Raw genomic sequence first — 27669 nt, 5'->3', positions numbered from 1 at the left:
CCCGCCTATTTGTCTTCTCTGCCTGCTCACTCGACCCCTCATGGCAGCTACTTTGCAAAGACTTTTTGCTCTATTTTTCTATCTATTCTCCATCTCTTCCTCCGTCTCTGTTCTTGTGATATTTGCCGAGAGATTACACTCTGTCTTTCTGGCTCGCTCCATCTTTCTGTTCCTCTATCTCGGCGTGTTGATCTGTCCTCCTTCGCCTCTCTCGTCTCGCCTCCTCCGGCTGATAATTAGCCAGTAAATGCTGAGCCATTTTCTTCCGCTCCTGCCACATTCTCTCTCTTGCACTTTATTTACTTGGGCAGGCCACAAAATGACCTTGTTACAGTGTGAATTTGTGTAGGCTGGTGTGCGTGTGTGTGTGTGTATGTCGCCGTGTGCATGTATGCTCCCCCTCGCACTTACTCATTTCACCTCTCCCCCCTCTCCGACTCCTCCTGCTCCCTATGTCTCTGTATCTCTCCCACTCAGCTCAGTGATTAGTATATGATGTATTTTGGCTGCTGTTGTGGGCAGCCTATTTAGCATGTGGGCTGGTCTAATTTCTGCTCTCTGGTGGCAAATGCAATGGCAGTCGGATTTCTTTTTTTTTTCTTCTTCTTTTCATGGAATAATGCATCTCCCAAAGAGCCTAATACACCTGGATCTGTGTGTCTGCATACGCACCGTCATAAAGGCTCAACTCAAATCTGAATTGCTCGAAAAGGATTTTTGGTTATTTTGTTTTTCTACCACACACAAACGCCCACACGGTCCAAATTGTGCTTGAAACATGGCACAGACCTGCATTCTCTCACTTGGAGGACTTTAGCTCGAGCGCAGCCTACATATGAACCACATTGTGAGTGATGATGAGGCCATTTAATGCACATGTGGGTGGCAACATGTGTAGGGCGATTGATTTCTCTGTCTCTTGCAAGCGGCCTACTTAAAGGCTCTGGGTTTGGATGCCTCCTCCATCTCAGTCACATTATACCCCCAATCTGTCTTTCTACTTGGAAGGGCTCGGGCACACAGAACTGCACATGCATAGATTGGGCTGTTACAAATATATGTGTGGTTTTCTACAGACAGACAGACATACATACATACAGACATACAGACAGACATACAGACAGACATACAGACAGACATACATACAGACATACATACAGACAGACATACATACAGACAGACATACATACAGACATACAGACAGACATACAGACAGACAGACATACAGACATACATACAGACATACATACAGACAGACATACAGACATACAGACAGACAGACATACAGACATACAGACAGACATACAGACAGACATACATACAGACAGACATACAGACATACATACAGACAGACAGACAGACATACATACAGACAGACATACAGACATACATACAGACATACATACAGACATACAGACAATACAGACATACATACAGACAGACATACAGACAGACAGACATACAGACAGACATACAGACATACAGACAGACATAACATACAGACATACATACAGACATACAGACATACAGACATACAGACAGACATACAGACAGACATACAGACAGACATACATACAGACAGACATACAGACAGACATACAGACAGACATACACAGACATACATACAGACAGACATACATACAGACAGACATACATACAGACATACAGACAGACATACATACATACATACAGACAGACATACATACAGACATACAGACAGACATACAGACAGACATACAGACAGACATACATACAGACAGACATACAGACAGACAGACATACAGACATACAGACAGACAGACAGACATACAGACAGACATACAGACAGACATACATACAGACAGACATACAGACAGACAGACAGACAGACATACAGACAGACAGACAGACAGACATACAGACAGACATACAGACATACATACAGACAGACAGACATACAGACAGACATACAGACATACAGACAGACATACAGACAGACAGACATACATACAGACAGACATACAGACAGACATACAGACATACAGACAGACATACAGACAGACATACATACAGACAGACATACAGACAGACAGACATACAGACATACAGACATACAGACATACAGACAGACATACATACAGACATACATACATACAGACATACATACAGACAGACAGACATACATACATACATACATACATACATACATACGACTGATACTCTTGTGAACTGAACCTGCTATAAATTCGTAGTTGCTTGAGAAATAACATTTAAATGCCAAACATAAATTAGTCTGTGTCTTTTTAGTTACACTTGTAAAGGTCTCCAGAACAAAGTGCTGCCAGCCAGTTTGCTGTGCAGAGGGGCTGTGTAATGCTTTAACAGGATGTTTGTGTTTTTAAAGCCATTTCTCTTTCACTCTGTCTCCATCCCTCCCTTCCCTCCCTCCCTCCCTCCTGGTGCCAATCCCCCAGATATCCAAATGTCCTCGCTCTGTCCTCCAAACCTCGCCGGCCTTCTGGGACTACTTAGCCCGCTTACTTACTCAGTCACTCAAGGATCACTCTTTCCTACCTCGCTCTGTGGCTTCTGCTTGTGACAGTGCAGATTGTGCGCTGTCACTCCGCTTCCGCCTTTTTTGAAAAGATCTCTTCCTCTCCATTTATCCTTTTACCTGCTCCTTCACTTCCCATCTTTCTTTCAGTCTGCTCACTCGCTCGCCAACATGCAATGCCAGTCTCTTTTGCTCCAACACTCCTCCACCCTGCAGGGGTATGCTGTGTTGTTTTTAGTTTTTTGGACCCTTAAATTCATTTTCTTTTTGAGTTTCTTCCTTTTTTGGTGCCTTGTTCACCCAGCAGTGTTTGTCCCTCTGTGTTGTATTGTACTCAATTCCTCTCTTCTTCTGTCCCTCCCCAGGTGATGCAAGTGGTCAACGCTGATGCCATGGTGGTGAAGCTCAACTCCGGAGAACTCAAGACCATCCACCTGTCCAGCATTCGGCCCCCCAGAATTGAGGGAGAGGTACAAATAAACTTGTGTGTCTCTCTGCTCGTATGTGTGTACGTGAGAGCTTGTGGTCGGCCCATTCATTAGAAGCTCCACAGAGACGAGTCGTGTCTCCGACGTCTTCTTCTTATTTTCAAGTCAAACACAAGCTGTTTACATATTTCAAAGTATTTATCATCCCTCTCTCTGCGTCCCTCTCCCTCCTGCCATCTTCTCTTCCCTGACACATTAGTCTCGTCTCTCTCCAAATGACCGTGGGAATAACTTTGACCACTTGGTGGCGCCCCTCAGTTGGGGCACATGCAAACACAGTGAGACACTTGCACACACCCAGTGGTTGCAGCACTGCAGAGAGCGAGGCAGATCGATCCCCCCCACCCTCCACACTCCCATCATTTACTCAGACGCACATCAAGACTGTGAAAACGTGCACAAATACATGCTCACACACACATTGGACACAACAATGGAGACTTATATTCATAATCAAGGCATTTATTGGTTGAAATAAAGCCCTTTTCATCATCACTATATATATATATATATATATATGTATAGAAATGATTCTTCCAAAAGCTTAACACCATGTACATATTGTTGAAAAACAGAGTTGCTGCGGATCCTTAAACGAGCATTGAATTAATTAATCCTGAAATAAAGGCTTTAATTGGTATTAAAAAGCCTTAAATAAATCTTTCTTAAACGAACTAAGACATGGAAAGGAGGATTTTCTGAATATCTTTTTTTTTTTTTTCTTCTCACGACTCATTCCAAAAAATCTCAATAGTTCGTAACATCTTTAAAAAAAAAAAAAAAAAAAGATAATTTACCAAATTCCTCTCGCATTAATGTCACCCAGATCCCGATGTCGGAAAAATGCACTCGAGTTGGTCTTAAATGGCATTTAAGAAGTCTTGAATTGAACTTTCCTTGAGCTGCAGGAACCTTGAAAAAAAAGAGTAATCAATTTCCATTTTCATTTCTCAATTACCCTTGGTGTCTGAGCCCTCTAAAATGCTATAATTTCCTAAATAACAGACTCAAAATGTCACTCCCATTAATTGGAACGTTGAAAACAGTCACTTTTTGTTTTGTCAGAGTTACATATTTCCACTGAAACCCTCTCTTCTCTTTGTTTAACATGTCTGAGGCTGTTTGACATCAATGTCTCTCGTCAACACAGTGTTTACTATAATATCCTTTTATGAGCAAGTCTTGTCTCTCATGTCCCTGTTCAAAGAGGTACGAGACGGAGAGGGTGTTCTGCGTCTGTCTAGGAAATAGTTGTAAATAGTTGCAGGAATGTCTGCAACAGCCCTTTATTTTTTCGCTTTTGATTGCTTTTGTTTTTTATTGACTCCCTTCGCCGCTTGTCTTCTGATTTTATGGTTTTCTCTTTCCCATCTCTTCCTCTTTACTGTTGTCGAGTTTTTTTTATCCTCTAACCTCTCCCTCCATCCTCGTCTCCCTCTCTCCCCTGGTGTCGTTAGTGCCTCGCATCATTAAGAGGCTGCTTTGTATCTCTCCCTCCCTCCTTCTGTTCTCTCCTCCTCTCCCTTCTCCTCCACAGTCGCTCTCTCTCCTGCCGTCCTTTCCCTCCGGGTGTGCAGTACAAGCCGTGGTCGGATTGTCGACCTGCATCGTTGCCCTTCGTGTGTGTTTGATTCTCCTTAGCTCTCTGTGGTTGAAACAAGCTTGTGGGCAAAAACATCTCTCCATTTTGTCTCTCTGCCCTTTCTCCCGTTCCTTGCATTTAACTCTTTTCTGAGTCCTTGCCGCTTTTTTTTGGAGATTCATTCATTTCTCCCACGTAACTTTTTCTTACCTTCCTCTCCTCCTTTTCACATTCTCGTCTTTGTCTCCTCCTTATTTTTCCATCTCTGTCTGTCTTTCAGTGCCTGTCTGTATTCTGTCTGTCGCCCTGTCTTTACCCGCACCAGATGCTTCAGCAGTATGTGTTTTGTGCTTCATTACACTGTTGTATGTTACAGGGAGCCTGGGAGAGTGAGCCCAGATGTGAGTGTGTGTGTGTATTGAGTTAGTGTTATATTGGCACAGCGTTGTATTGCTATTCATGCATATTTAATTGCTCTTGTTTGGTTGTGTGATTTTTATTTTTATGTAAATAACCTGCATATTTATCAAACTCGGTCCATCTGGGTACCAGTTAGAGTTGAATTTCTAGTAACCTGGATAAAATATATATATATATATATATATATATATATATAAATAAAAAAAATTAGAAAGGTCATGTTCAAATTGAATTACATTAGTTTGTTACTAACTATTTCACAAGTGCATTATTAACATGGAGAAGGACTGGCGTGAAATGATAACAGAATATATGCAGGTTATCATTTAAATTAAAACATGTAAGACGATCATAAGTCATAAGATTGTATCTCTATCGTAGCCTTTATTTGTGACTGCAGGAGGACAGTGTTTTCTTGCATAAAAATAGTTGCTGCATTTTTACTTTGATAAGGGTTGTTCGTGGAGCTGCTGCCGGTGCTGTTTGTTAGCTAGTTATTTCTGTCTGTAAAGATCTGCCTGCCTGTAGTGCTGTTGGCCTCGGCTTTGAGTGCTGTCGCTATGGCAGCAATGCAGAGTTGTGATAGGTTTAGCGAAGCTGTGATGAGCCCTTGGACTGTAAAGTAGAATAAAGGCAACGGATGGAGGAGCACTGACATTTCTCTGGTATCTTAACGAGGATCGGAAGTAATCAATTCTGTCACACCTTCCTGACACTAAGGAGCGGTTTGCTAAACCCCTCCCCTTAAATCAGCAGGTGGCAAGCACGACGCGGACCTAGCTTGGGTCTTATTCACTGACACATATCCTAAACTGTACACACACTGCACTGCTAGGTTCATAGCGATTACGTTGATGCTAACGTTAAAAATAATTAAATCCCAGATGCTTAGGCCAATGAGTCCAATTTGGCATTATTTTATGTTCATGCATGGAATTGAGAATTTTATGTCGAGCCTCATTTGCCAGCTGGACTTGTGTCTGATCACTAAATTAGGCAAGTGAGCTGTTACCTTAAGCATGCAGGTGAGCCTAATTTCATGCCCCGTCTACACTCCTTTACAGATGCAGATATAGTGGTTCACATTATGTTATTGGAAGCCATTCTAGACATTGAAACTGTTAATTTGTCCTGCCATTACTATCGCTTGAACAATTTTTTTTGAAGGCAATGCTGGTTTAGCGCCTCCAAATGTTGCCGTTCACCTGCCAAAGTAGTTGCAGAAGAAACATGCCTAAAGAAAAACAGTGTTGGTGCACATGTAATGGCATACACGCAGGCACAGCACGCACAAAACTGACAACTGATTTCTGTGAGGTTGTAAGCAGCAGGGATGTTTCCTACCTCACAGGTCACAGCAGGTACCTCTCAGCCACAAGCGCTACACAAACTGACATCGTGTTGGCTAACAGTGTCTCGAGTGAGCTGGCTTCTTGCTTACAATGCAGCAGACAGACACAAAGACGTCGTCACGGTTTGCAGCACAGCTTACAAACACGAGCGCGCGCACGCACGGACGCAGTGACATGCTTGGTTAAGCTGCGTTAGCCTATGTCTTGGAAATTGGTGTCAGCATGTGCACAAACATGGATTACACACACATGTGCTGTATGTGTGTGTGTATAGAGCCACTCCAGATGTTCGCATGCTAGCACTGTAGCCCTATGAACCAAGAAAACAAACTTGGTATTGTGACAAGTGTGTGTGTGTGTGTGTGTGTGTGTGTGTGTGTGTGTTGCAATCTCTAGAGGTCTGTAGGGATTTTCTTGTGCCAGTAGTTATTATTATCACTGTCTGTGTGGATGTGCCTGTGCACTGGTTGACCGTGCATTCTGCAAGCAAGGCCATTTATGTTTGTGCGTGGGTGTGTCTGGGTGTGCGTACTGTTCGGGGGGGGGGGGAACTGAGGTTAGATGCAAAGTACCAGTGTACTGACGAACTGTGACCGTTCCTGCCATCCCCTTCTCCTCCTCTTCCTCCCTTCTCCTCTTGTTTATTTTAGTCTCCTAACACCACACACACAAACCCCCCCTCGTGACTATACTAATTGTGCTCAGGGATTGGTGGACCAATGGTGTGTGGCTGCAGCAAACATAGGGCACATAGACTTCCTCCCTTGCTCTCCGCTCCCTCCTTGTTCCTCTCATTTTGCCTCCACTCCTCCCCAGTGTTACTGCTGTGGCATATCTTCAGATGTGAGTTATTTTGAGCTTGGGAGTTGGAGTCAGCTTTTTCTTCTCTCTCCTCCTCCCTCTTTTTTTCCCCCCACCCCCTTTTAAAAAAAAAAAAAAATGTTTTGCTCTCTTTCTCCGTTTTTCTCTCATGTGCAGCAGGACGGACCCAGCGTAAACACGAGTAGAGATGTCAATGTTACTCTGTGACTCACTGTTACACCCACTCACTCACAATCGGCGTGTTTTGGACGCGTTTGTGCGCATCTGCTTTGGCGATGTCTCGAGTGTTTGTGTATGCGTGTGTGTCTCTTGCATCATAATGCATCTGTGTGCCTATGTGCTTTAAGTAGGGTTAAGGACAGTGCTGATGGAGCACATAGAGAGGTCAACACACTGTCCTTATATAAGGCAACACAATGACTATGGCTCATCCCCACGCTACTCCATACAGCCCTGCCTACTTGTGCAACCTCTCTACAGGCCACCTTTTGTGTGTGTTGACTTTGTAGATGATGTAGACAACACTGTCTGCTGCCACTGCCTCCCATAACCACTATCTCTCTGCATCTCTTCCCCCTTCTCTTCTCTCTTCATCTCATTCTTATTTTTTTACTTTCACAATATTAGGTTTATTTTTATACTGGAACACTGCACACTGATTAGCATTTCTGTAAATACGGCAGTTTCAGCGCACGTCTGAAAAGTCTGGCAAAGTGTGTAGGCAGAATTTGACAATTTCCACATCTTCATAACTCTGTGAAGAACATCAGATTGTGTATATACGTCTGGAAGGCTTGTCGCAAAACAAATGACTATACAGTGCTATACAGTAGTAATGTTTTGGTTGCTTGTGTCTGCACATAATGAGTTTGATTTCACATCTACAACTGCACTCGAGACATCAAGGTCTTAAAAAAGGCGGTAGAATATTGCAATATAAATGTGTTGTAATGTTGTTGGATGCTCAAATACAATAAAAACCGTGGGACCAAAAGACAGACGGGTAGGAAGATGAAAGCTAACAAAGGAGTAACAAAATGGCAATATGAAATGAATTCTGGATCAATCTTTACAGGTGCAGTGTTACGATAGCCATTCTTTAAAGCAGACGGACACATCTACTCTGTGTTGGCACGTTTTGGCTTCTCTTTTCTTGCACTCCTATTTGTTTTGGTCTCTCTTCTCCCTCCCTCCACACTTCTGTGCCCAATGCTCCTAATCTTATGTCTGACCATGTGTGTGTGTGCCCTCAGTGTGCTCCTATCCTTGCATGGCATGCTTTGACCTCAAGTTTTGGAGGACGATGACACTGCGGGGAGGGGAGGGTTTCCCACTTGTGCATTAGTGTCTGGGGCGAGGAAGATTGGTAGCAAGTATCCCCCCCCCCCCCCCTTCACTACCGAGTGAATTCTGTTTTGCCCCATTGCACTATTTGGCCGACACTGTTGGAAAAGCAAGGATTTGGCTGGCTTGAGTCTGTGTGCAAGGGGAGGAAGTTAGCCAAGGCTTTGTTAGAAGATCCCGGATGAGCCGGGGGCAGCAGTAGCTCAGTCTGTAGGGACTTGGCTTCGGAACTAGAGGGTCACCAGTTCAAGTCCCAGAACGGACCAAGTATGGAGTGAGGCACCAGTTCACCCTCTGGGCACTGCTCCAGTAATATAATAGCTGCCCACTCCTTCTAATACTATATGGGTGAAATGCAGAGTCAGACATTTAGACTTGAAGCAGGTGTATGCGGTGCACATGAATGCGTTTTCATACAGGCCATTTATAAATGGGCACTTTATGTTTTTATATTAGCCAGTGTAAGCTGTGCACATTGTGTCTGTGCCTTCAATAGTTAGATATATTTAGCGATATTGGAGATTTCTTTTTTATAGCAGGCAGCACTGCAGTCGGTCCAAATTTCAACATATGGAATCGCAGTGTAGCCGCCTTATTCGCTGCTTTAGCTCACTATTTTTGTATGACATCCTTATTCATAGTCAGAACATGGGCTGCAGCCTGTTACAGCTGTCCCAGTAAATGTAGCTGCACCAGTCCGATAGCAGCTAATCATGAATCGAGTGGCTGTTCTGTGCTGGTTCTACAGGTAATCTTTATTCTAAAATCCAGGTTCTCGCTAGAGTCTATGGTGGGATCAGTTCCAGTCAATTTAATAATGACTTATTTGTATTCTGGCGTATGGACAATAATGCTGTGAATGTAAGGCTATTTGATTACATAAATTAGATTTTGTATTGTAGTACCATACCCAGCTACATCCTTCATGCTCTTGCTTCAGGAGGTCGCTCTCTCGCTCTCTCGCTCTCTCCCTCTCTCCCTCTCTCCCTCTCTCCCTCTCTCCCTCTCCCCCACCCAATCCCTCTGCAGCCATTTAATGTGTATGCATGCACGACTGAATAATTTTGCTAGGCACACAGTAGTAAATGTTGACTGTTTGTCCAAGGCTCCCAGTGCACGGCTTAATCCAAAAAAGAATGTCCACTTCGTCCGGGGCCGCACACTCGGCAGTGCATTTCGCTCAAAAATAAAGGTTACACGCACTTCTCGATCAGTTAAATGCAAAACTAAGTCCTGACACTGTACACTCTCCCAACTCCACTGCCACACATTAAAAAGCATGACATGCTCCTGAGTCATGATTTCACCCTTGAAGTTCCAGAAGCTGCAAATGCTTCCAGCGGTAGCATCCACACATTTTGCAGCCCGGGCCCCTGCAGCCCTGCGACACTGTACAATCCAGCTAGCGTCATGCCTCTGCAATAGTCAAAGATGATTCCTGAGCTTTAGCTGGTAATTTGGAACGAAGGGAATTTACCCCAAATAGAACAGAACTCCCCCCGAGGATAGTGAGAGCAAACTGTTGTTATTGGGTCACGGTTGAGACGTAGCAGCGACTCTCTCCTCTTTCTGTAACCTTGCTGCAACTGCAGTTTAAGGATGGTGTACACAGTTTGTCGTGTCTGAGTAATTTAACGATGGTAATGTTGTCCGTTTATCTCAGTCCGGACACTACATTTGAATAATTCGACTTGTCACCGTCTGTTTTCAGACACTCGTCGGCGTGGAACAGCCTTGTGTACCTTTTTTTCTTTGTTTGATTGGCAATTTCTATTTTCAACAGTTTGATTTGCACTTAGCTGTCGCAAAATGCTTAGTGTCCCTTGTTTGAATAGCTCTGCGACTGATGGGGACGCTTTTGTAGCTTGAACACAAAGCGGACCAGACCCATTGTGAAATATTGGACAGGTGTTGCAATCAATTGGCATCATTGATTCCTATGACTGCCTGTTTATTTAGTTGTAAAATGTCCTCTCATTTTCTTGTTTTTTGACTCTTTCACCTTGCCGTCTTCGACTCAGCTTCGCTTCATTCCCCATGGACCTTCTCAAAGATGGAGAAGTACCGTTTGTCCTCCTTATCTGCTTTTCCACTCCTTGCGCCTAATTGGCATAGAGGGCTGGCATTTACACTCGTTGCCCTCAGTGACATGGCTACCTTTCCACCGTGAAACCGCTTATTAGTTAAAAATTATTCCGCCTTTTTTTCCTCTTTGGCTCGTTCTGTACTTTCCCCCGTTGAAGGGATCCTGTTGTTTTCACTGTCATAATCTTAATGCCCTCCAAAATGGACTACTACCACGGTTAGGCTGTGTGTGTGTGTGTGTGTGTGTGTGTGTGTGTGTGTGTATGTAGAAGCCTCTCAGGATGCAAACACACCATTATCCAGTCTTAATGAATGACTTTAAGATAATATGGTCCAAAGGAAGGATTTCACCCAAGCAGTGCCAGCTCGCTAAAAGTTATCCTCATCCCCAGCAGTGGACGGCTAAGTCCGCCGCTCAGGCACAAAATGCAGGATTCCTGTCTGGCGGTGCTCCTAAAAGGCCCCATCATCCCACCGCAACTGGCTTGGTAGGGATGAAAGACCCTGACAATAAGCCCCGACTGACACAAAATGGAGGACATCGGCTCTTGGCTGAGCGGTAGGGGATTTCCACTGGCCATGTGTGAGATTAACTCACCTCCGAGGTTCCATGCTGTGCTGACTCCGCTGGAGAAAGTGGAGAAGGATGGCAGTGAGGGAGTAAGAAAAGAAAGATGGAAAGCTATTAAACTCAAAGGTTATTACATTCCCGCCAAGGTTAAAGGAACTGGCTGGTGCATTTGGCAGTTTGCTGAGCTCCTTTTTTACAACGGCCGATCCAGCAGGCCTTCTGTTCAGTCATGTTGAGACTTACTCTAAATATTAACCGTGTGTTGGAAGGAAAGGTTGTCACTGAAACATTGCTTAGTGTAGGATTTTTCTGGCTAACACCAGCGGCGCTTGTCCCCACAAGATTTATCTTAAAGCCCTTAATGAAGCCATACGCACATGCTCGAACATACAAACACATGCTCACACACCCTGCGCTCCACATGTGTTCTCTCCGCATCCATCAGCCCAGCTGTGTGCCACACCTGGCGGCTCCGAACAACTGGAGAGGCATTAAAAATTAATGGAAACCATTGAAGAGGAGAGGAAATGAGGAATTAATCCAACCCCGTGTGTTCATTTGGAAGAGTGTTACTTCTGTTTGTATGGCAGATAATGATGGCGTTCATAGAGGAGTGTGGGAGGGGCAGGGGTGGCGAGCATACTGGTATTGTCATTCATAGCCTCATTCCCTCCTGTTGGCGCCTGCCGTTTATTTTCCCACTGCGTCATTGTCATTTGCTGTATTATATTTTATCCCGCCCCTACTAAAATGGCACCTGTCACTGTGTGTGTGTGTGTGTGTGTGTGTGTGTTTGTCGCTTCACACTGGGAGAGACACACAAAATCAGCCTCCTTTTTTGAAAATGCAAATGGGATTTATTTGTGGCCCGCTCCTGTCAGAGTGGGAGAGCGTATTGAGGGAAGTTTTTGTGTGCAGTTGTGCGAGTGTACGTGTGGCTACATCTGTGTATGCACATAGTGTTGGCTCGCCTTTGTGCATCAGTTTAACACAACGTGTCTTTGCCTTGGTTGTTTGAATCCGTGTCCTTGGTGGTACTTTGATTTTGTTCTTTTTTTGGGGGGGGGGAGGGGTGCAGTGAGTCAGTCGGTATTGACAGCAAGAGTGTTTGAGATAAGGTGTTTGTGCGACTGTGCGTGAGTCCAGATCTGAAGTGGAAGGGAAAGCGGGAACAAACAAGCCTAGTGTGTGTGTGTGTGTGTGTGTGTGAATCTGTGTTTATGTCTGTATGCGTGAGGTGGGGGGTTGTTTCTGTGTGTTTGTGCATGTTTCTCAGAGGTCTGCATCTGCAGCGGATATGTTAAGCCACGCAGCTTTGAAAGTGCAATGTGAATAATCTCTCTTCTCTGTTCTCTCTCTCTCCCCACATCCACTTCCTGACCCTTCTACCCCCCCCCCCCCCTCGTCTCTATTCAGGAGAAGAACAAGGACAAAGACAAACGTTTCCGTCCGCTCTACGACATCCCCTACATGTTCGAGGCCCGTGAGTTCCTGAGGAAGAAGCTGATTGGTAAAAAGGTAAGAACCAGTGACAGAAATTGAAAGCTCCCAATCACTTTCTTGGCTCCCTGCGTGTATGCGAACAAACTTGATTTAGCTCTAATCAGCTTTTAATGAATTAAACAATAGCTCTAAATAGGGATTCCCCCCAGTGGCTGTACATGCGCTCCGACACCCTTCCCCCCCCCCCGCACCGGTAGCCAAACACACATTTCTAAAGCCCTAAGCTAAGTATCTATTCCTCTCCCTCTCTGTTTGAATACCAAGTACTCTCGGTAGATGCCCTGTGGCTCGGTATTGGCCTGGACGCACCCTTTAAACAAGCAGTGTTGATTTCCCCCTCTTATGTCTATTGATCTACCGAGTGTGTACACCTAGGGGGCTGCTATGATTTACACACATCTGACCCAGCAGAAGCACTCGAGACACACACCACTGCTTGCACATCTGCCTTTTTGTGTGTGTTAAATTTCAATAGATGAACTATGAAAGACGGAACTTAAACTGACTCCGATTAGGTTAAGTGTATTGAAATGATTTAAGTTATAACTATTCTAAGTTTGCCAACTTTACATTTCAAACTAAAGTTTTCAGCACACACAGATTCTCTCGGTAAATCAGAAAAATGACGCCTACATCGTTGTCATTGAACGTACAGTGGCAGTAATGGCACAGGGAGAGAAGGCGGCTGTTGCTCACAGGCACGCCTGGAGCTGTTGTCCACCGCCTGAGTTGAATGATGGTTTATGTTTTTCCAAATAGCAAACTTTTACCACTTGTCAGACTCGGAAGGGGCCACATTATAATGGGAATAATGCTGCAAACGATTGGATTCTTTCTTGGAAATTGATTTTTTTTGTAAGTGCCGATTTGTTTGGAAACGACTAAAATGATGCACAATCATACTGAGAAAATGACGTCCCTAGTCAGTGTTTTCCTCATACATTCAATACTGTTTTGCAGCCGACTCCCAAGTATCAGATTTTGGCGCTTAAACCTCCACAAATCAATTGTCCAGTGTTTTTTTTTTTTCTTCTTCTCTCAAATCTCAGCCTGTGTTTCTGTTGGCGAGAGAATGTACTGAACAAATGTACACATTTCAGGAGTCCAAAGACAAAAAAACCTCCTGGTTCCTATTTCACGCACACTAAAAACGGAACAAAGAAACATTTGCAGTACGATCCTGATGAACACAAACATACACCCACTCAAAGCCAAGAGAGTTCCTTTTGGCATTCAGTGCAGGAGTGAGATTCATATCCCTGTCCCAGCCTCTCATCATAGCCATTTTAATCATCCTCATTAATGTTTTTATAATGACAGAAAATTCAGCCGTGAGCTGGCCTTTGACGAGTGATGCGAGAATAATGGTTCGGCTGTTTATTTGTGGTGTTTGTGTTGGACGGATAATGAGTGTGTGTGTGTGTGTGTGATAGGCATAGGGTGACTATAGCCTTGTCAAGGTGTGAAAATGCTGTGCAAAATAGCCCATTAGCCATTAAAATGTACGTAGCTCTGTTTTTTTTTTTTTAACACCAAGCCTTTTATCAAGCTGTATAATAAGTGAATGTCATTGTTTCTGGTGTGTGTACATGCATGTAGATCACATTATAATACATACATATGGGCATTTAGTCAGAAACATGCATGTATACACGCACGCAAACCGACATCTGTCTACTGTGGCCGTCTTTACTCACGCTATCACCAATGGCAAGCAAGCCGCAGAAAGGGAACAATCAAAATCTAATCAAATAAATCAGTGCATAATAATCATGCCCGCACTAAGACATGCACACACGTTTCACACTTCCCTTCGCCGTCATTAAACCACAGAGATGTGTGTATATATTTACAGTACACGCCACTGTATTCCTCTACATTTTTATTAAACTTGGGTCTCCCTGGGGTGTACTTATAGGCTCTCAGAAGTGAGTTAGTTTTAAGTGGAGGGCTCTTGCCCATTTTCCAGCCGTGCAGCCTCCTCCTTCCTCAATCTGAAAAATCAATAACAGAAGAGTGCTGGAACGTTGCTTTATTGTTGCTAAATCACGAGGCTAATCCTCTGAATTAAGCCCTCCTGTCACAGTTTTTTTTATTTTATTTATTATAATTAGAAGCCCTAAAAACTTAAATGCTGTTTCTCTTTTTTTTTAAGGTAACCGCATCACTCTTAATGTCATTTTGGAGGAAATGATCACAGTCCTCTCTATGGGTGAATGTTTATTTGCGAGCACACTACTTAACCCTCAGAGTTTGAACGTTAATCTATGCTACCTTGGCCTACTTGAGTTGTCAAGTTGGATGCAGGTAGGTGCACAAGTGTACAGATGCATGTTGCACTCCAACAAGGAGAGGAGTTTAGTCGACCCACTTACTGTCATCCTGTCTCCGAACACTAAGCTCTATAGAGACAGATTTGGAGCAGTAAGCATTAGTAGATGACTCTAAGACCACTGCTCTCCTTGAAATTCTGCTGCAGAGAGCTCCTCTTTTATCTTTTCTTTTTTCTCTCTCTCTCCGACACAAACCGAGACAAGAGATTTTACCTTAACAGTGGGGTAATTGGGCATGACCCGGTGGATTTAAAAGGGAATACTCTGTCTGGTCTGGGTCTTTCCTGGAAAAAAGAAAACGGGAAGAGAATTTGAGTCGCATACAGATGTGTGACTGCAGATAACGAAAGGTGTATCTCCTGAGTCATCTAGCTCAAACTGGACCTGACCAAATCTAATGTGTCCCCATCCAGTCACAAGGTTAAATGATCAGATTGACCTGCAGGTATTCCCCCTGACAATATTCCATTTCCAAAGCTCAGAGTCTGCCGAACAAATGCAGCAATTGCATGCATTTGGAAGCGAGCTGATTTCCCCCCGACAAAAACCTTCTAGGACGTGACTAAGCATGAACTACGAGTCTCAGTGTGCTGAGCAAAAGCTCAAAGCCCCAATGCCACCGCGCCGCTTTAGGGGAACAAAGCTACATTACTTTTTTTTTCTATTAAACCTTCATCTCTATAAGGAGAGTATGGTGCTTTTGATCTTTCATAAAGCATATCTAATATCCATATTCAAAAGACTGCCTTTCTGTATTTGATAGCTCTCAGAGGCAGAAAGGAATCGGTGCAATACCCGGTCTAGTCTGTAAAAGATCACTTTACAGCTACAGGTCGTGATGAAGGCTTGTTCACAGCATCGACTCCGACAACCGTACAACCATGATCCACTTTGTGTTGATGGAACTCATCATTTCCTTTTCTTCTTTTTTTTTACCCACTTGAGACATGAGAGAAGTTGATACAAAGTTTTCACTTGCGGTAATTAAAGTGGTGGTTAAGGTATATGCTCTTGTTTTACATAAATGTGGCTATAACTTATAACTATGAACTATCCCTGAGTGAGTCATGTTGCCTTATGTCAGAAAACATCTCCTGAACTATCTCTGTTAAGGTTAGCTAAATGTGCACTGAGGCGTTTTCCTTTTTCTCCTTTCTCTCTCCAGCTCTACGTCTGTCTGTCTCTCTCCCTCTCTCTCGTGTATATATATCCCACCCCCATTGAAATGGCAGCGTTTGCATGGTGACATAATCCCAAAAAGCTCGATTTGGCTAACTTTATAAGTAGCGCTTCTTGTGCGCCTGGGTCTCAGCCTCAGCAGAAAAAAAAAAGTCCACTGGAAATGTTGCATTAAGCCACTTATCAGGGTTGAGCACATTCGGATAATCCTGCGTGCTCAAAGTGGCTCCTGTTATGCAGCTGCTTGTGTAGTACTGTTAGCGCCAGAGCTTTCCCCTCTTATTGGTGTGCATGAGAGTGAGAATGCCGTGTGTGCAATGTGGTATTTGATCTGGTGTGCATTTGTGAGACTTGATGTCGGGGAAAGCTTCGGGGTGGTGTGTGTGTGTGTGTGTGTTCAAGATGATGCAAATCGTGTACGCCTAAGCGTCACCAGGTAGCATGGTTGAAAATCCAGATGGGGCTCCCTCTTCTGCCTCCTTCCCTCTTCTATCTTCCACGTCGTGCTGTCCCAGCCTGGGGTTCTTTCCTCCCAGCTCAGTACTTCATTATCTTTAACGTTGTTGCATTAAGAGATGTCCCAAGATCTTTTTTTTTTTAATTCAAACCCATGTGGTTGGCTAATGTCCACTGGGCAGTGTGAGGCTGAAGCAACACCTGTGTGCATGTCTAATGCAGACGCATGTTTAGTATAGCACTCTTTAGCCGTGCCACCTGAACTGCGATCATACTCGTTTCCACTTGTACATATTGGTCAATATACGCCAATATATCACTTTTTAAAAGTGTGTTAACAGATCAGTTTAACATATTGAACCCCTCTGTGGTTCGGTTAGATAAAGATGTGCAGGTGACAGTTGCTTATTTCAGTTTGGGGAAACTTAAAACCTCCTACACTGTATTGAAATGAACAGCTGGGCTATGATGACTGTTGCTCACAATACGGCACGCCAACGTATCTTTACCACATCATAGTTCAGCATTAGCTGTTTCTTTGTTGTGTCAATTAGGACCACCTCTAACGAAACTCATTTTTGCATGCATCAATGTAAATAAAAAAAAATGTTATTCCCCAAACACGCACCATTACACTTACACACATGTTGCCAACGTGATTCCTTCAGGCAGAGCAAACCGAATCTCTCCATGCAGCTCGTCCCCTCAGCAGAACAAAAACATTTTGTCTCACACGTGTCCTGCTGTCCTTGTCCTTATCACTCCCCCACTTTCTAATCCATCCACTGCCTCTCCCGCTCTGTCTCATTCTCCTCTGGGGGGGGGGGGGGGGGAAGGGGGGTTCTTTTATAGATGGCTTTGCCTTATCAGGAGATCGGTTAGATGGCCCGTGGAGAATGGGTCTGGAACTCTTCTAATCTAACATCGCTCGGTCAAAGTTTATAATCTGTCATCACCTTGCTTAATGGGGAACTACTGGTTTCACACCTTATGGCTTCCTGCGTTATATACTACTTGTGGGTTTCAATCTCCTCCTCAAATCTTCTCTTCTTTTTTTTTTTGCGTTGGCTTTTCCCATTTCCTATTTAATTTGGTCTCATTTTGTCCTCTCTAGCCAACTTTGTCCCACTATTCAATAACACAGGCCGGGCAATGCTGAGCCATAAAACAAAAATGTAACCAAGAACAGAGCAAATGTTCTTTTCCCTTCATTGGAATGGCTTCACTTTTCAATGAAGCTGACTAGACCATGAAACTCTGTCAATTTTGGGCTGCGAGGAAATGAACAGCTTCGATGTGGGAGTGAGGATGAAATAATTTCCTTCAAGACGATGGGAATGGGTTATTTTGCATGGTTACAAAATTAAATGAAATTGGATGCGTTTTAAAAAGCGAGGATATTGCATAATATTCCACGGCTGACAAGATCACAAACCAATTCTGCTGCTGATGGTATGACTGTTAGTCAGGATATGGTTGCTATTAATGGGCATTACGGTGCAAGTGGATGTTTATTTGATACAGCTGGGGGTTACAATGCTGTCTCATAAAGGTTCAATAGAATTTGTGGAGTTGCAAACACTTCTGCTGACCGTAGGGCTTCCTTGATGTTCCTTTCCATTCTTCTATTACCTCCAGACAATCCCAACACAGAAAACTTAATTTAAATCTTAACCCACCAACACCTTTTTTTCATTTGTGTGCCATAGCATCTTCAGATGCATACTCTTTGGTATGTAAGGGTGCAGCCACTGTGGCCTCCAACAACCCTAATCCATCTCCTGGTCTCCTTTTTTTAATTTTCTGTCTGCTCTTGAGATGCAGACAGCACTTCCTGCTGAACAATACATTACAACACATCCATTCTGCCGTGACAGAAGCTCTTCTCTTCCCTTGTTCTTGTCACCATGTTCTCATCCCGTCCATCTAATGACAAGCCAAAGTCGTTCCATGTCCTGCTTGGCGTCTCTTTCATGTGCCTGTAATAGGCCTGTCTGCATTGTCTCTATTTGACTTGTGTTTACGCTGTGAAGCTTTGATCCAGTGCCAGATTCCCACTTTTAGTTCCCCCCCCCCCCCCACCCTCCCATCACACTTGACGCGTAGCGCTTAAACAGCCGATTGTGTGTAGACGTACCTGCTGTTAGCGTTGTCTGCCTGTGTCTGGGCCACAAAGCGGGCTTTCCTCGTCACATGCCCGCAGATATGCGCGCGCACACACAGCTGAGTGACAACATTGTATCTTCAGGGTGGGTGGATTGGAGTCTATCCCCAGGGAGACATTTTGAGAACACACAGTGTAGGGTCATTTGAGTTCCATCACTGTTCCCTCTCTCGTGTGTGTGTGTGTGTGTGTGTGTGTGTGTGTGTGTGTGTGTGTGTGTGTGTGTGTGTGTGTGTGTGTGTGTGTGTGTGTGTGTGTGTGTGTGTGTGTGTGTGTGTGTGTGTGTGTGTGTGTGTGTGTGTGTGTGTGTGTGTGTGTGTGTGTGTGTGTGTGTGTGTGTGTGTGTGTGTGTGTGTGTGTGTGTGTGTGTGTGTTGTCCCAAACACCCACAGTGTGTTAATACTGCTCCCCCAGGGAGATCTACAGTGCTGCCTGATGTGATTCACACTGACTGGGGGTGACCTTGAGAACTGGGACACACACACAGAACATTCCCAACCACACTAATTATTACCGTTACTGGTGTTGCTTTGAGTTTGTTTCAGTACTTGTGTTGTGTTTTGCGACTCATTCTCTTGTTTTGCTCCTTTTTAGGTCAATGTGACCGTAGACTACATCAGAGCAGCTACCGGTCCAGGAGAAGTCACCCCTGCATTCTCAGAACGCACCTGCGCTACAGTCACAATTGGCGGCATGTAAGTAGCACACTGAATGGTCTCTACCTTAACTTTAGTCTGTTCTATAATATTGTTTTAAATGATTCTACTATTATATCCAATTCATCAGTTTAAGACGAGCTCGCCGCATTTAGGAAACATGCCTGATGGCTTTCACCCGCTGACGAGCACTCTAACCCTCGCTGAGCCCGGGACGAGGGGCCAGTTTTGAATGTTCCTCTTGTTTACATGCAAAAACACCCAACAACTAACCAAGATGGTTTTATTCCCCAAACGCACAGAGACGCCCATTACACATGCAAACATGATGCAAACATGATTCCTTCAGGCACTTTTGAATGTTGTGTTTACCAACTGCAATCGAAATAAATCCTACAAATTGTGCCTTTAAGCTTCCAGTAAGGGTTTGTTACATAAGGAAGCCCTTACTGGTAGATCATACAGTATTTAATTGTCAGTGTAAGCGACTTCACTAACACATTTAATTTAATTACACCAGATGTCTCCCTGTGTGAAACTTTCAAAGTTTGCTTCTTTTTGAAGTAAAAAGACACAGAATAAACATTTCTAAATGCTTAGAACTCGTAATCTCACCATGAATCACAAAGTAACCGGAAAGGGCTTCTTTGTGTTTTTCATTTCCATGAGAAGGGTCGCCTCAGTGCAAGCAATTATTTTCCATCTACAAACGCCGCTTTAGAGGAAATCTGCTTTATCTATTAGAAACACGCATTTTCTACACTACAACAGATCTAAATGTTATTAAAAACTACTCCGAGGTTCAAATTGAATCAAAACCCGGTTAGTGGAGCTTTTAATGCCACGTAACTTGAAACAAACAGAAGTCCGTTTTCACCCACACGACAGTTGAAAGCCGCACTCCTCTTCTGGGTTTCTCCGTCTGTGTGTCTCTCTCTGGGCTTTATGGCACAAGGCAGAGTTGAAACATGAAACATGCATCCCTCTTCGCCATCGACGGTCGTGTATCTGCGTGCGTACACAAAGGTCGGGACCCGACCTCGCGACCAAGCCAATTCCATCCCAGCGTTTAGCCGACTGCACCAGCCGCTCTGCTCCACAGATAACAGTTGGCACGGCCCCCCCCCCTCCCCCCATTAATGCTGAGGTCAGGAGGGCAAAGCGGTCAGAGGGGCAAACGTTACTGTCTTATGGAGTATTGAATTATTCACACTGCTTGTGGTGAGAGAGTTGGTGCTCAGTAACGCATATTTTTGAGGAAACTTTGTCGTAGCCTGTTGAACTTATAAAGCCGCGCTATACTTCAAGCTGTGCCGAGGTGGCAATGTCAACACGCTTGGAGCAGAGAGGAAGTAGAGGTGGGCCGTATTGCTCTAAAAATAATATCACGATATTGCAGGTTTTTCTTGATACGTCAACATATTTTAAAAACTATTTAATTTCAAGAACCCACACAATTCCAACAATAAGTTTTGTATGTCGGCATAACTTAACCGTTTAAAACGAAACATTTTTTTATCTTGTTTGTAAACAACAAACAAACAAAAACATGCAAACAGTTGCCAAACTCTTTTATTAACTCCCAGAATTATTTATTTATTATGATTTTGTCAGCTCAGACCATTAGACCCCCCCCCCCAAGTGCAATTTTACTTTGATCCGTGCTTGTTGTTGCTGCGCATAACGACACAACGTCATTACGCCATATTCCAAGTGGGAAATATTGCCTTCATCACGATATGATTTTCTGTCCCATCATATCAGAAATGACATTGGTGAACGATACGATATGACCCACCCCTAACAGGAAGTGCTCCTTGTATGATATCCCATACCAAATGTGTCTACATTTAGATAATATAATAATAAAACCAAAAGAAAGACGTGTAGAAAACATATTATTGGTGATAACCAGGGCTGTAAAGTGTCAGACCAATGCCCTTAATGACACAAGCTCAGTTCTTCAGAGTTTACTTCATGTCCCTTCATTTCTCTCGTCCACACTTGAACCAGAACGCTGATATCCAAGGGGCTAGCCACTAAGTGCTGCATTAAGTACAACAATACTCTCCTCCTTCTGCCCTTCATCCTGTCTTCAGTACATCCATAACGCAGAGAGGAAGTGGTTAGTCAAGTGTGCAATGTCAACATTTAAGTGACCTTTGTTCCTTTGCAAAGCCACCTTTGGGATTCGTCATGTTTTTGTTTTTTTCCCCGTTGAGCTAGCTCACTTAGAATTCTATGTGAAGTCAAGGGGTTTTGCTTGTTGGTTTTTATTAAAGTAATCTCTCTCTCCCTCTCCCCCTCTCTCCCCCTCTCTCCCCCCTTCCTCCAGTAACACAGCGGAGGCTCTGGTCAGTAAAGGCCTGGCCACAGTCATCAGATACAGACAGGATGACGACCAGCGCTCCTCCCACTACGACGAGCTGCTTGCCGCAGAGGCTCGGTGAGTAACGCGCACACACACACACACGCACACACACTTTCACTTTCACACACACACTTTCACTTTCACTGCTTCCATCTCCCTTTTACCTGAGCCTACACACTTAACTCAACGGGTCTCAAAAACCCCAACAAAATAAACCCCCCCCCCCACATGTGCACACTTATCTCTAACACAAACCCTTTTCACACAAACGCACACGCTCGCACTCTGCCGTCCACGAGTTGTGCATGACCTTGACAAATGTTGCTCTTGCGATAAGGAAGTGAATTGATATGACCTTGGGGCTTTTTTTTTTCTTCTTCTTTCAAATGGCTTTTTACATTTGCTGTTACATCCAACATGGCCCCGGCCAAGCATTATTTCTCCGAATGTATTTGAGCAGTGCCACAGCATCTTAAGTCACAGCTGTTCAACTACATTTCCCCCAGAAAACGTGTTGTTGCTCTCAAACATTCACTCACACAAACATTGCTCCCCCTTTAGATTATTATTATTATATGAATGTATGCATGCATTCCTGTACACACATACACCTTCCCAAGTGCTGGACGCCATATCAGAGGCTTCTCTACACACAGGCCCTATGAATATAATTATATGGAGGTGCAGTGGAGAGATTTAGTGCGAGCTTTATTACTTCGCTATAGATTAAGATCTGCTGGCTATAGGTAGAGCAGATGCAGCCACAGCCTCCTTTTTTATAGGACTAACTCTTTTTTTTCCCTCCGCTCGCTCCCTCCTCCCGCTTTCCTTCCTTCCTTCTTTTGTGTCGCACATTTTGTCCTTATTTCTCCACCTTAGCCGTTTTCAATTGTGTCCTTCTTTGGCCTTGCTCGTCTTCTGTGTCTTCTCTTCTCTCACCTCTCTTTCTCGCTCTCTCTCTTTGTCCCTGGCGAGGTGTTATTAGAGTTGATGAGAGGTTTCTGTCTATAGCCTAGGTTTTATTTTTAGTTCCCACTGCACGAGGCCAATGACCTGCGGTCGTCCAGAAACCTCCTCCAGGCTATTAAATGCACTTATATACATGCTTGCTTAACTGCACACGCTCCATCTTAGAGTCAATGACCTGCTTCCCAGTAACCCATAGGTGGCATTATTCCACCCCACAGCTGCAACCGCAGTGGTCATCTCATTTGGCCCTTGAGGCTTTTTAAAGCGGCGATCACTAGCACCAGTCATCATCACTAAAGCCCTGGCTGGCACTAAAGAAGCAGCGCTTGTCTCTCCATTTCTCCCCATCCCTCCATTCTAACAATAATTTCTCTTCCATCATAATTTCTCTTCCACCATTTCCACTTTCATCTCACGTCTATAGATTATCTGGGTGGGAAAAAAAACCCTCCCCCTAGCGCTTCCCGTAGAGCCGTAATGGCATTTCAGGGGGAAAGAAAATGGTATGAATTTACATCCTTCTTCACAAAGCCACAATGGCTCCCTCTTTGTATCTACAGTGATTACTCAAATAGCTCCCACTTCTCCAGGTCTGTTAAGCCTTCCAGCGTTGTGCTTTCTCAATGTATTACGACGCTGCTTGAGCTATGTTTGTGTTTTGTGGTTTGACTGACTGTAGGGCCATCAAGAACGGGAAAGGGCTGCACAGCAAGAAGGAGGTTCCCATCCACAGAGTGGCGGATATCTCTGGGGTACGTGTCCTTTTTTAAAAAATGTTGTATGGTTATCCTACACGAGGGAATGAAAGCTTTCCCAAGCAAAAACCCTCAAAAATGCACTGATATTATTATTATTATTGTTTTTTATTTAGTTTTTTATAGCTGTAGACTCATTAACACACAATCCCCATGACACTCAAAGATCATCGATGCCCGAAAGCTACGGACTTGTTCTACCACACACAGTAATTCTCCGAAGACGATCCATAATCCTCGGCTCGCCACCCCGTCCCTGATCCTCACAGCCGGTTTTCTCATCTTAAAGAAACTAAGCAGCCTCTAAAAATAATCAGCGGCATTAATAAAACCATCAATGGTGCTCGGTCCTAGCTAGTTTACGTGTGCCCGGGGGCTTGATAGAGGCATCATTTGGCTAATGAAGCCTGATTGGGAGTGCTCACAAAATGAACATTGGCGCGGGGAACCCATAAAATGTCTCCGTAACAAGTTATAGGCGATTGGTACACATTGTTTTTACGGTTGGACTATGGGAGCTGTTTTATTTTAGATTTGATCCCCATGCGTTTTCTGCTCATCACGCACTCGCCGTTTCCTCCAATCCTCCAATCGGGCATGTTTTCGTTCCATTATTAATTGCAGAGACGCTCCTGAAAGCTGTTAATTTCCTTTTTCCCCCCCCGTCTTCGTTTTCACAAGAGAATGTAGTCCTACATGGCCACAGGCTGTCGCAGTGCACTTTTTTTTTTTATACCCGAGCAGTCTTCATTAAGTCGCTATACGCTGCAGTGTTGTAGCTGTCCAAAGTTGTCAAACTGAGTGGCTGGGTTAGATGAGCTCGCATGGAGAGCAGAGCAGTGGAAAGTGTTCTGATGGCACTCACACAGACATTACATGCGGCACTATAATGGCCATCATTGCTTGCTAGGTACAGCTCTGGCTGTTTGCTTCGTTTTTAAACATTGTATTATTTTCGCACATTAATTGCCTTTTTTTTCTTGCTGCTTTCAGTTGCTGCTAAAATGCAACAAATTGCTTGTTGAGTAGAAATAAATAGAAATAAAACACTTTTTATTGAACACATTTTTAAACTGTACATAAAAAAATAAAAAAAACAAATTAATAATACATTTAAAAGTTTCAACCGATACTCTCTTTTAATAAAATAAATAAATAAAATAAAACTCTCACAAGTGAAAATGCTATCAAACCACAAAATTCACGTAAACGCTTTAAACATCCGTTTATTCAGAATCATTCAAGTGCCTTTTATGTATCTCTGTCCTTATCGACTAGCCATCTCCTTATACATTTTCATAAGCCACATTAGCATCTCATTGTCTCTCTCACTGGAGCTCTCTTGTAGTACTTATACTCGTAGGCTCTACAGATACATTTGGTTAAATGACTCAAGCCCTCTGTATTAAGTATTTTATTTAAATATATATATAGTTTTTATTATGTTTTTATTTTAGCTGGTCATGTACGAGCTCTGTCTGTTCAAATGCAGGGGGGGGGGGGGGGGGGTGACACTTTAAAACAGCAACAGAGGCATTCAGCCAAGTTATTAAAGCTCTTTAGCGCCAACAGGACTTTAGTGTCTGGCTAATAAGTCCGACATTGCTCTGCATAACTGCTCTCAGATGTTATGCTGTTCCACGTTGTCATCATCGTAACCTCCCTATGTCGTATTGTGTCAGCAGGACAGATAAATTACTGGACCCTGTAAAAAAAAATAATTATGACAGGGAATTGTTGTGCTGACTGAGCAGCCTTGTGCTATTTCATCAGGGGTTTTACTGCCTTTTATACTTATAACCCCCCCCAGAACGTAACCGGCTAAATTGACCACATTCTATGTGCACCAATGACTTGGGGAGTAGTTTCAGTGGGAGGGAGGGTTTCTTAATAATTAATTAACTTTCATAACAAAACAAAAGGCAATATATGCCACACCAGACTTCCTCCTGGAGAGTTCACACATCTCACTCATTAAAAACTGTCCCAGTAACCCAGCACAGGCTTGTGGCTGGCTTTACATTTTTAACTTGATTTGTGCTGTGTCATCCATTTGTGCGTGCGTGCGTGTGTGTGTGTGTGTGTGTGTGACAGCAGCACTGTGAAGCCCCTCTAAACTCTCCCTTATTAGTGCCAACCCTGTCAGTGGTTTAGGTCAGTGCCATTATATGCAGCTGCAGCGCCTCCTCTTTCGTAGCATTCCCAAGTGTGTGTGTGTGTGTGTGTGTGCGTGTGCGTGTGCGTGTGCGTGTGCCAGTTGTTTGGCTAGGCTAATGTAATGAGCATTCTAAAGGCTCGAAATAGCAGCATTGCTGCCCTCCACATCCTTCTCCTCCCTTCCCTCTTTTCTTCTCCCTTTCTCCTCTGTGCTACACGCCCACACACAACTGTACCCCCCCCCCCCCTCCCCTCCACACACACTCATACGTCAGCATCCTACAGCTTGGTGGTGGTAAAGGTTTGATGAAAGGGATTATGTACATTGAGTGGGATGCAGTCACAAATAGAGCAGAGATAGGTTTATAAACGTATAGTGTAGGAGAGGAACAGAGGTGGTGGGAGGAGAGTGGATAAAGCACTTGACTCACCTCGTACCTCTAAAGGTTGCATAATGAGGTCTTCTCTCATGTCTCTTCCTTTCTTTTCTTTTCTTTTCTTTTTTTGAACGAAGTTAGATTGCACAGCCCACTCACTGCAGGTGCTGTGAATGTGTTTGTGTGAATGTTTGGTTCTGTTGTCTCCCACTCGAAGGGGCTATTTTGGACTGCAGTGGGTGGAGTTCAGGTGGTGCATCTTGTGGCTAAAGCACATGCCCCTTTTTTTTGTCGTGCGTTTTTGCATGTGCGACCACTGGGGACTTGTGTTGCATCTATCGCTTCCGCTACTGTCTTTTGTGTTGTGTACCAATCCCCTCGATGCTTTTTGAAAATGGAGAATGATTTATTTTTTAAAGTTCTGACTCTCCTTGTTTGACCCCTACCCTTCCCTCCGAACCACGACACACACACACGCGCGCGCACACACACGCGGCACATATTGACTTATCTTTTTAAATCATATTTGAATCTGCCACTGCATCAGCAGCCCTGCCTTGAATACGCAGGATTTAGCTCTGCATGTAATTTTGGCACGGGCACAACAATACGCTAGTGACTCACCCTTTGCAGACAGAGATGGAGGCAGGAGGGGAGAGAATTATTTTTGATTGCACGAGTTAGCAGACGTGTCACAGAGGAGCGGAGCGGACTTCATTCGGCCCGGCATTAAGCCGGTCTTATCTATTTTTGGTTACTTTGGCTGCTGTATATTTTGTATCAAATATTTTCAATGTTTCATTTTCACTGAGGCCAATAACTTGAAATAAAAGTCCACAGTTTTGTTCTTTGATGCATCATTAATGCCTCGGATATCAAAAAAGTGTTTTACAACAGTGTAACCGTTTATACATATTAGAATACCCCACATCCTTACGTTTGACTCGATGCACTATCTTACAATAAGGCTGCAGAGTTTTTATATCAAGGGTTTTGTTTCAAGTATTATCCAGCCTCATTTTCCCTTTTTTTTTGTCCACCAGGAGACACAGAAAGCCAAGCAGTTCTTGCCCTTCCTGCAGAGGGCTGGCCGGTCAGAAGCTGTGGTAGAATACGTCTTCAGTGGCTCCCGCCTCAAGCTGTACATGCCCAAAGAAACCTGCCTCATCACATTCCTCCTTGCCGGTAGGTAGAGCTCTCTCTAAGGTCACTTCCTCCAGTGTCCTCTAACCTGCTCACCATGTCTGTACAGGCTTTAGTTCCTGCCACGTGAAAGTTTATCGGCATTACATTGAGTAGAGATGAGAAGTACGTGCACATTGAGACTTGTACCAGATCAGAGCCGTCCTCGCACCTCTCTCCGCAGGCGAGCCAGACAGGCCACGGGGGGTAGATGGGTATGTTGCACCAACCGCAGCTCGCCCTCTTTGAAAACACCAGGGTTGGCGCGATGCATGTGTGCCCTTTGACCTCACCTTCCCCTCTCTGCCTCTCTGCCAAGTTTGAAATGAGATTAATGCTCTGCCCTCCACGTGGTTTGAGTTTTACCGTG

The 27669-nt window shown here is 44.0% G+C and overlaps 1 protein-coding gene across 1 annotated transcript in view; it reads left to right on the top strand.

Annotated features, from left to right (window-relative positions):
* The window catches only part of snd1 (staphylococcal nuclease and tudor domain containing 1), a 165684-nt gene that overhangs the window by 16310 nt on the left and 121705 nt on the right, over window positions 1-27669 (top strand). Inside the window, 6 exon segments of the mRNA XM_029462488.1 lie at window positions 2899-3003; window positions 12614-12715; window positions 19427-19527; window positions 21824-21934; window positions 23508-23580; window positions 27161-27302. Of these exon segments, the coding sequence (XP_029318348.1) occupies window positions 2899-3003; window positions 12614-12715; window positions 19427-19527; window positions 21824-21934; window positions 23508-23580; window positions 27161-27302 (634 nt within the window).

This window comes from Cottoperca gobio, chromosome 23 (genome assembly GCF_900634415.1).
Source record: "Cottoperca gobio chromosome 23, fCotGob3.1, whole genome shotgun sequence".
Classification (NCBI taxonomy): domain Eukaryota; kingdom Metazoa; phylum Chordata; class Actinopteri; order Perciformes; family Bovichtidae; genus Cottoperca; species Cottoperca gobio.
The sequence above is the reverse complement of the archived record's forward strand: the minus strand, read 5'-3'. Positions and strand labels throughout refer to the sequence as shown.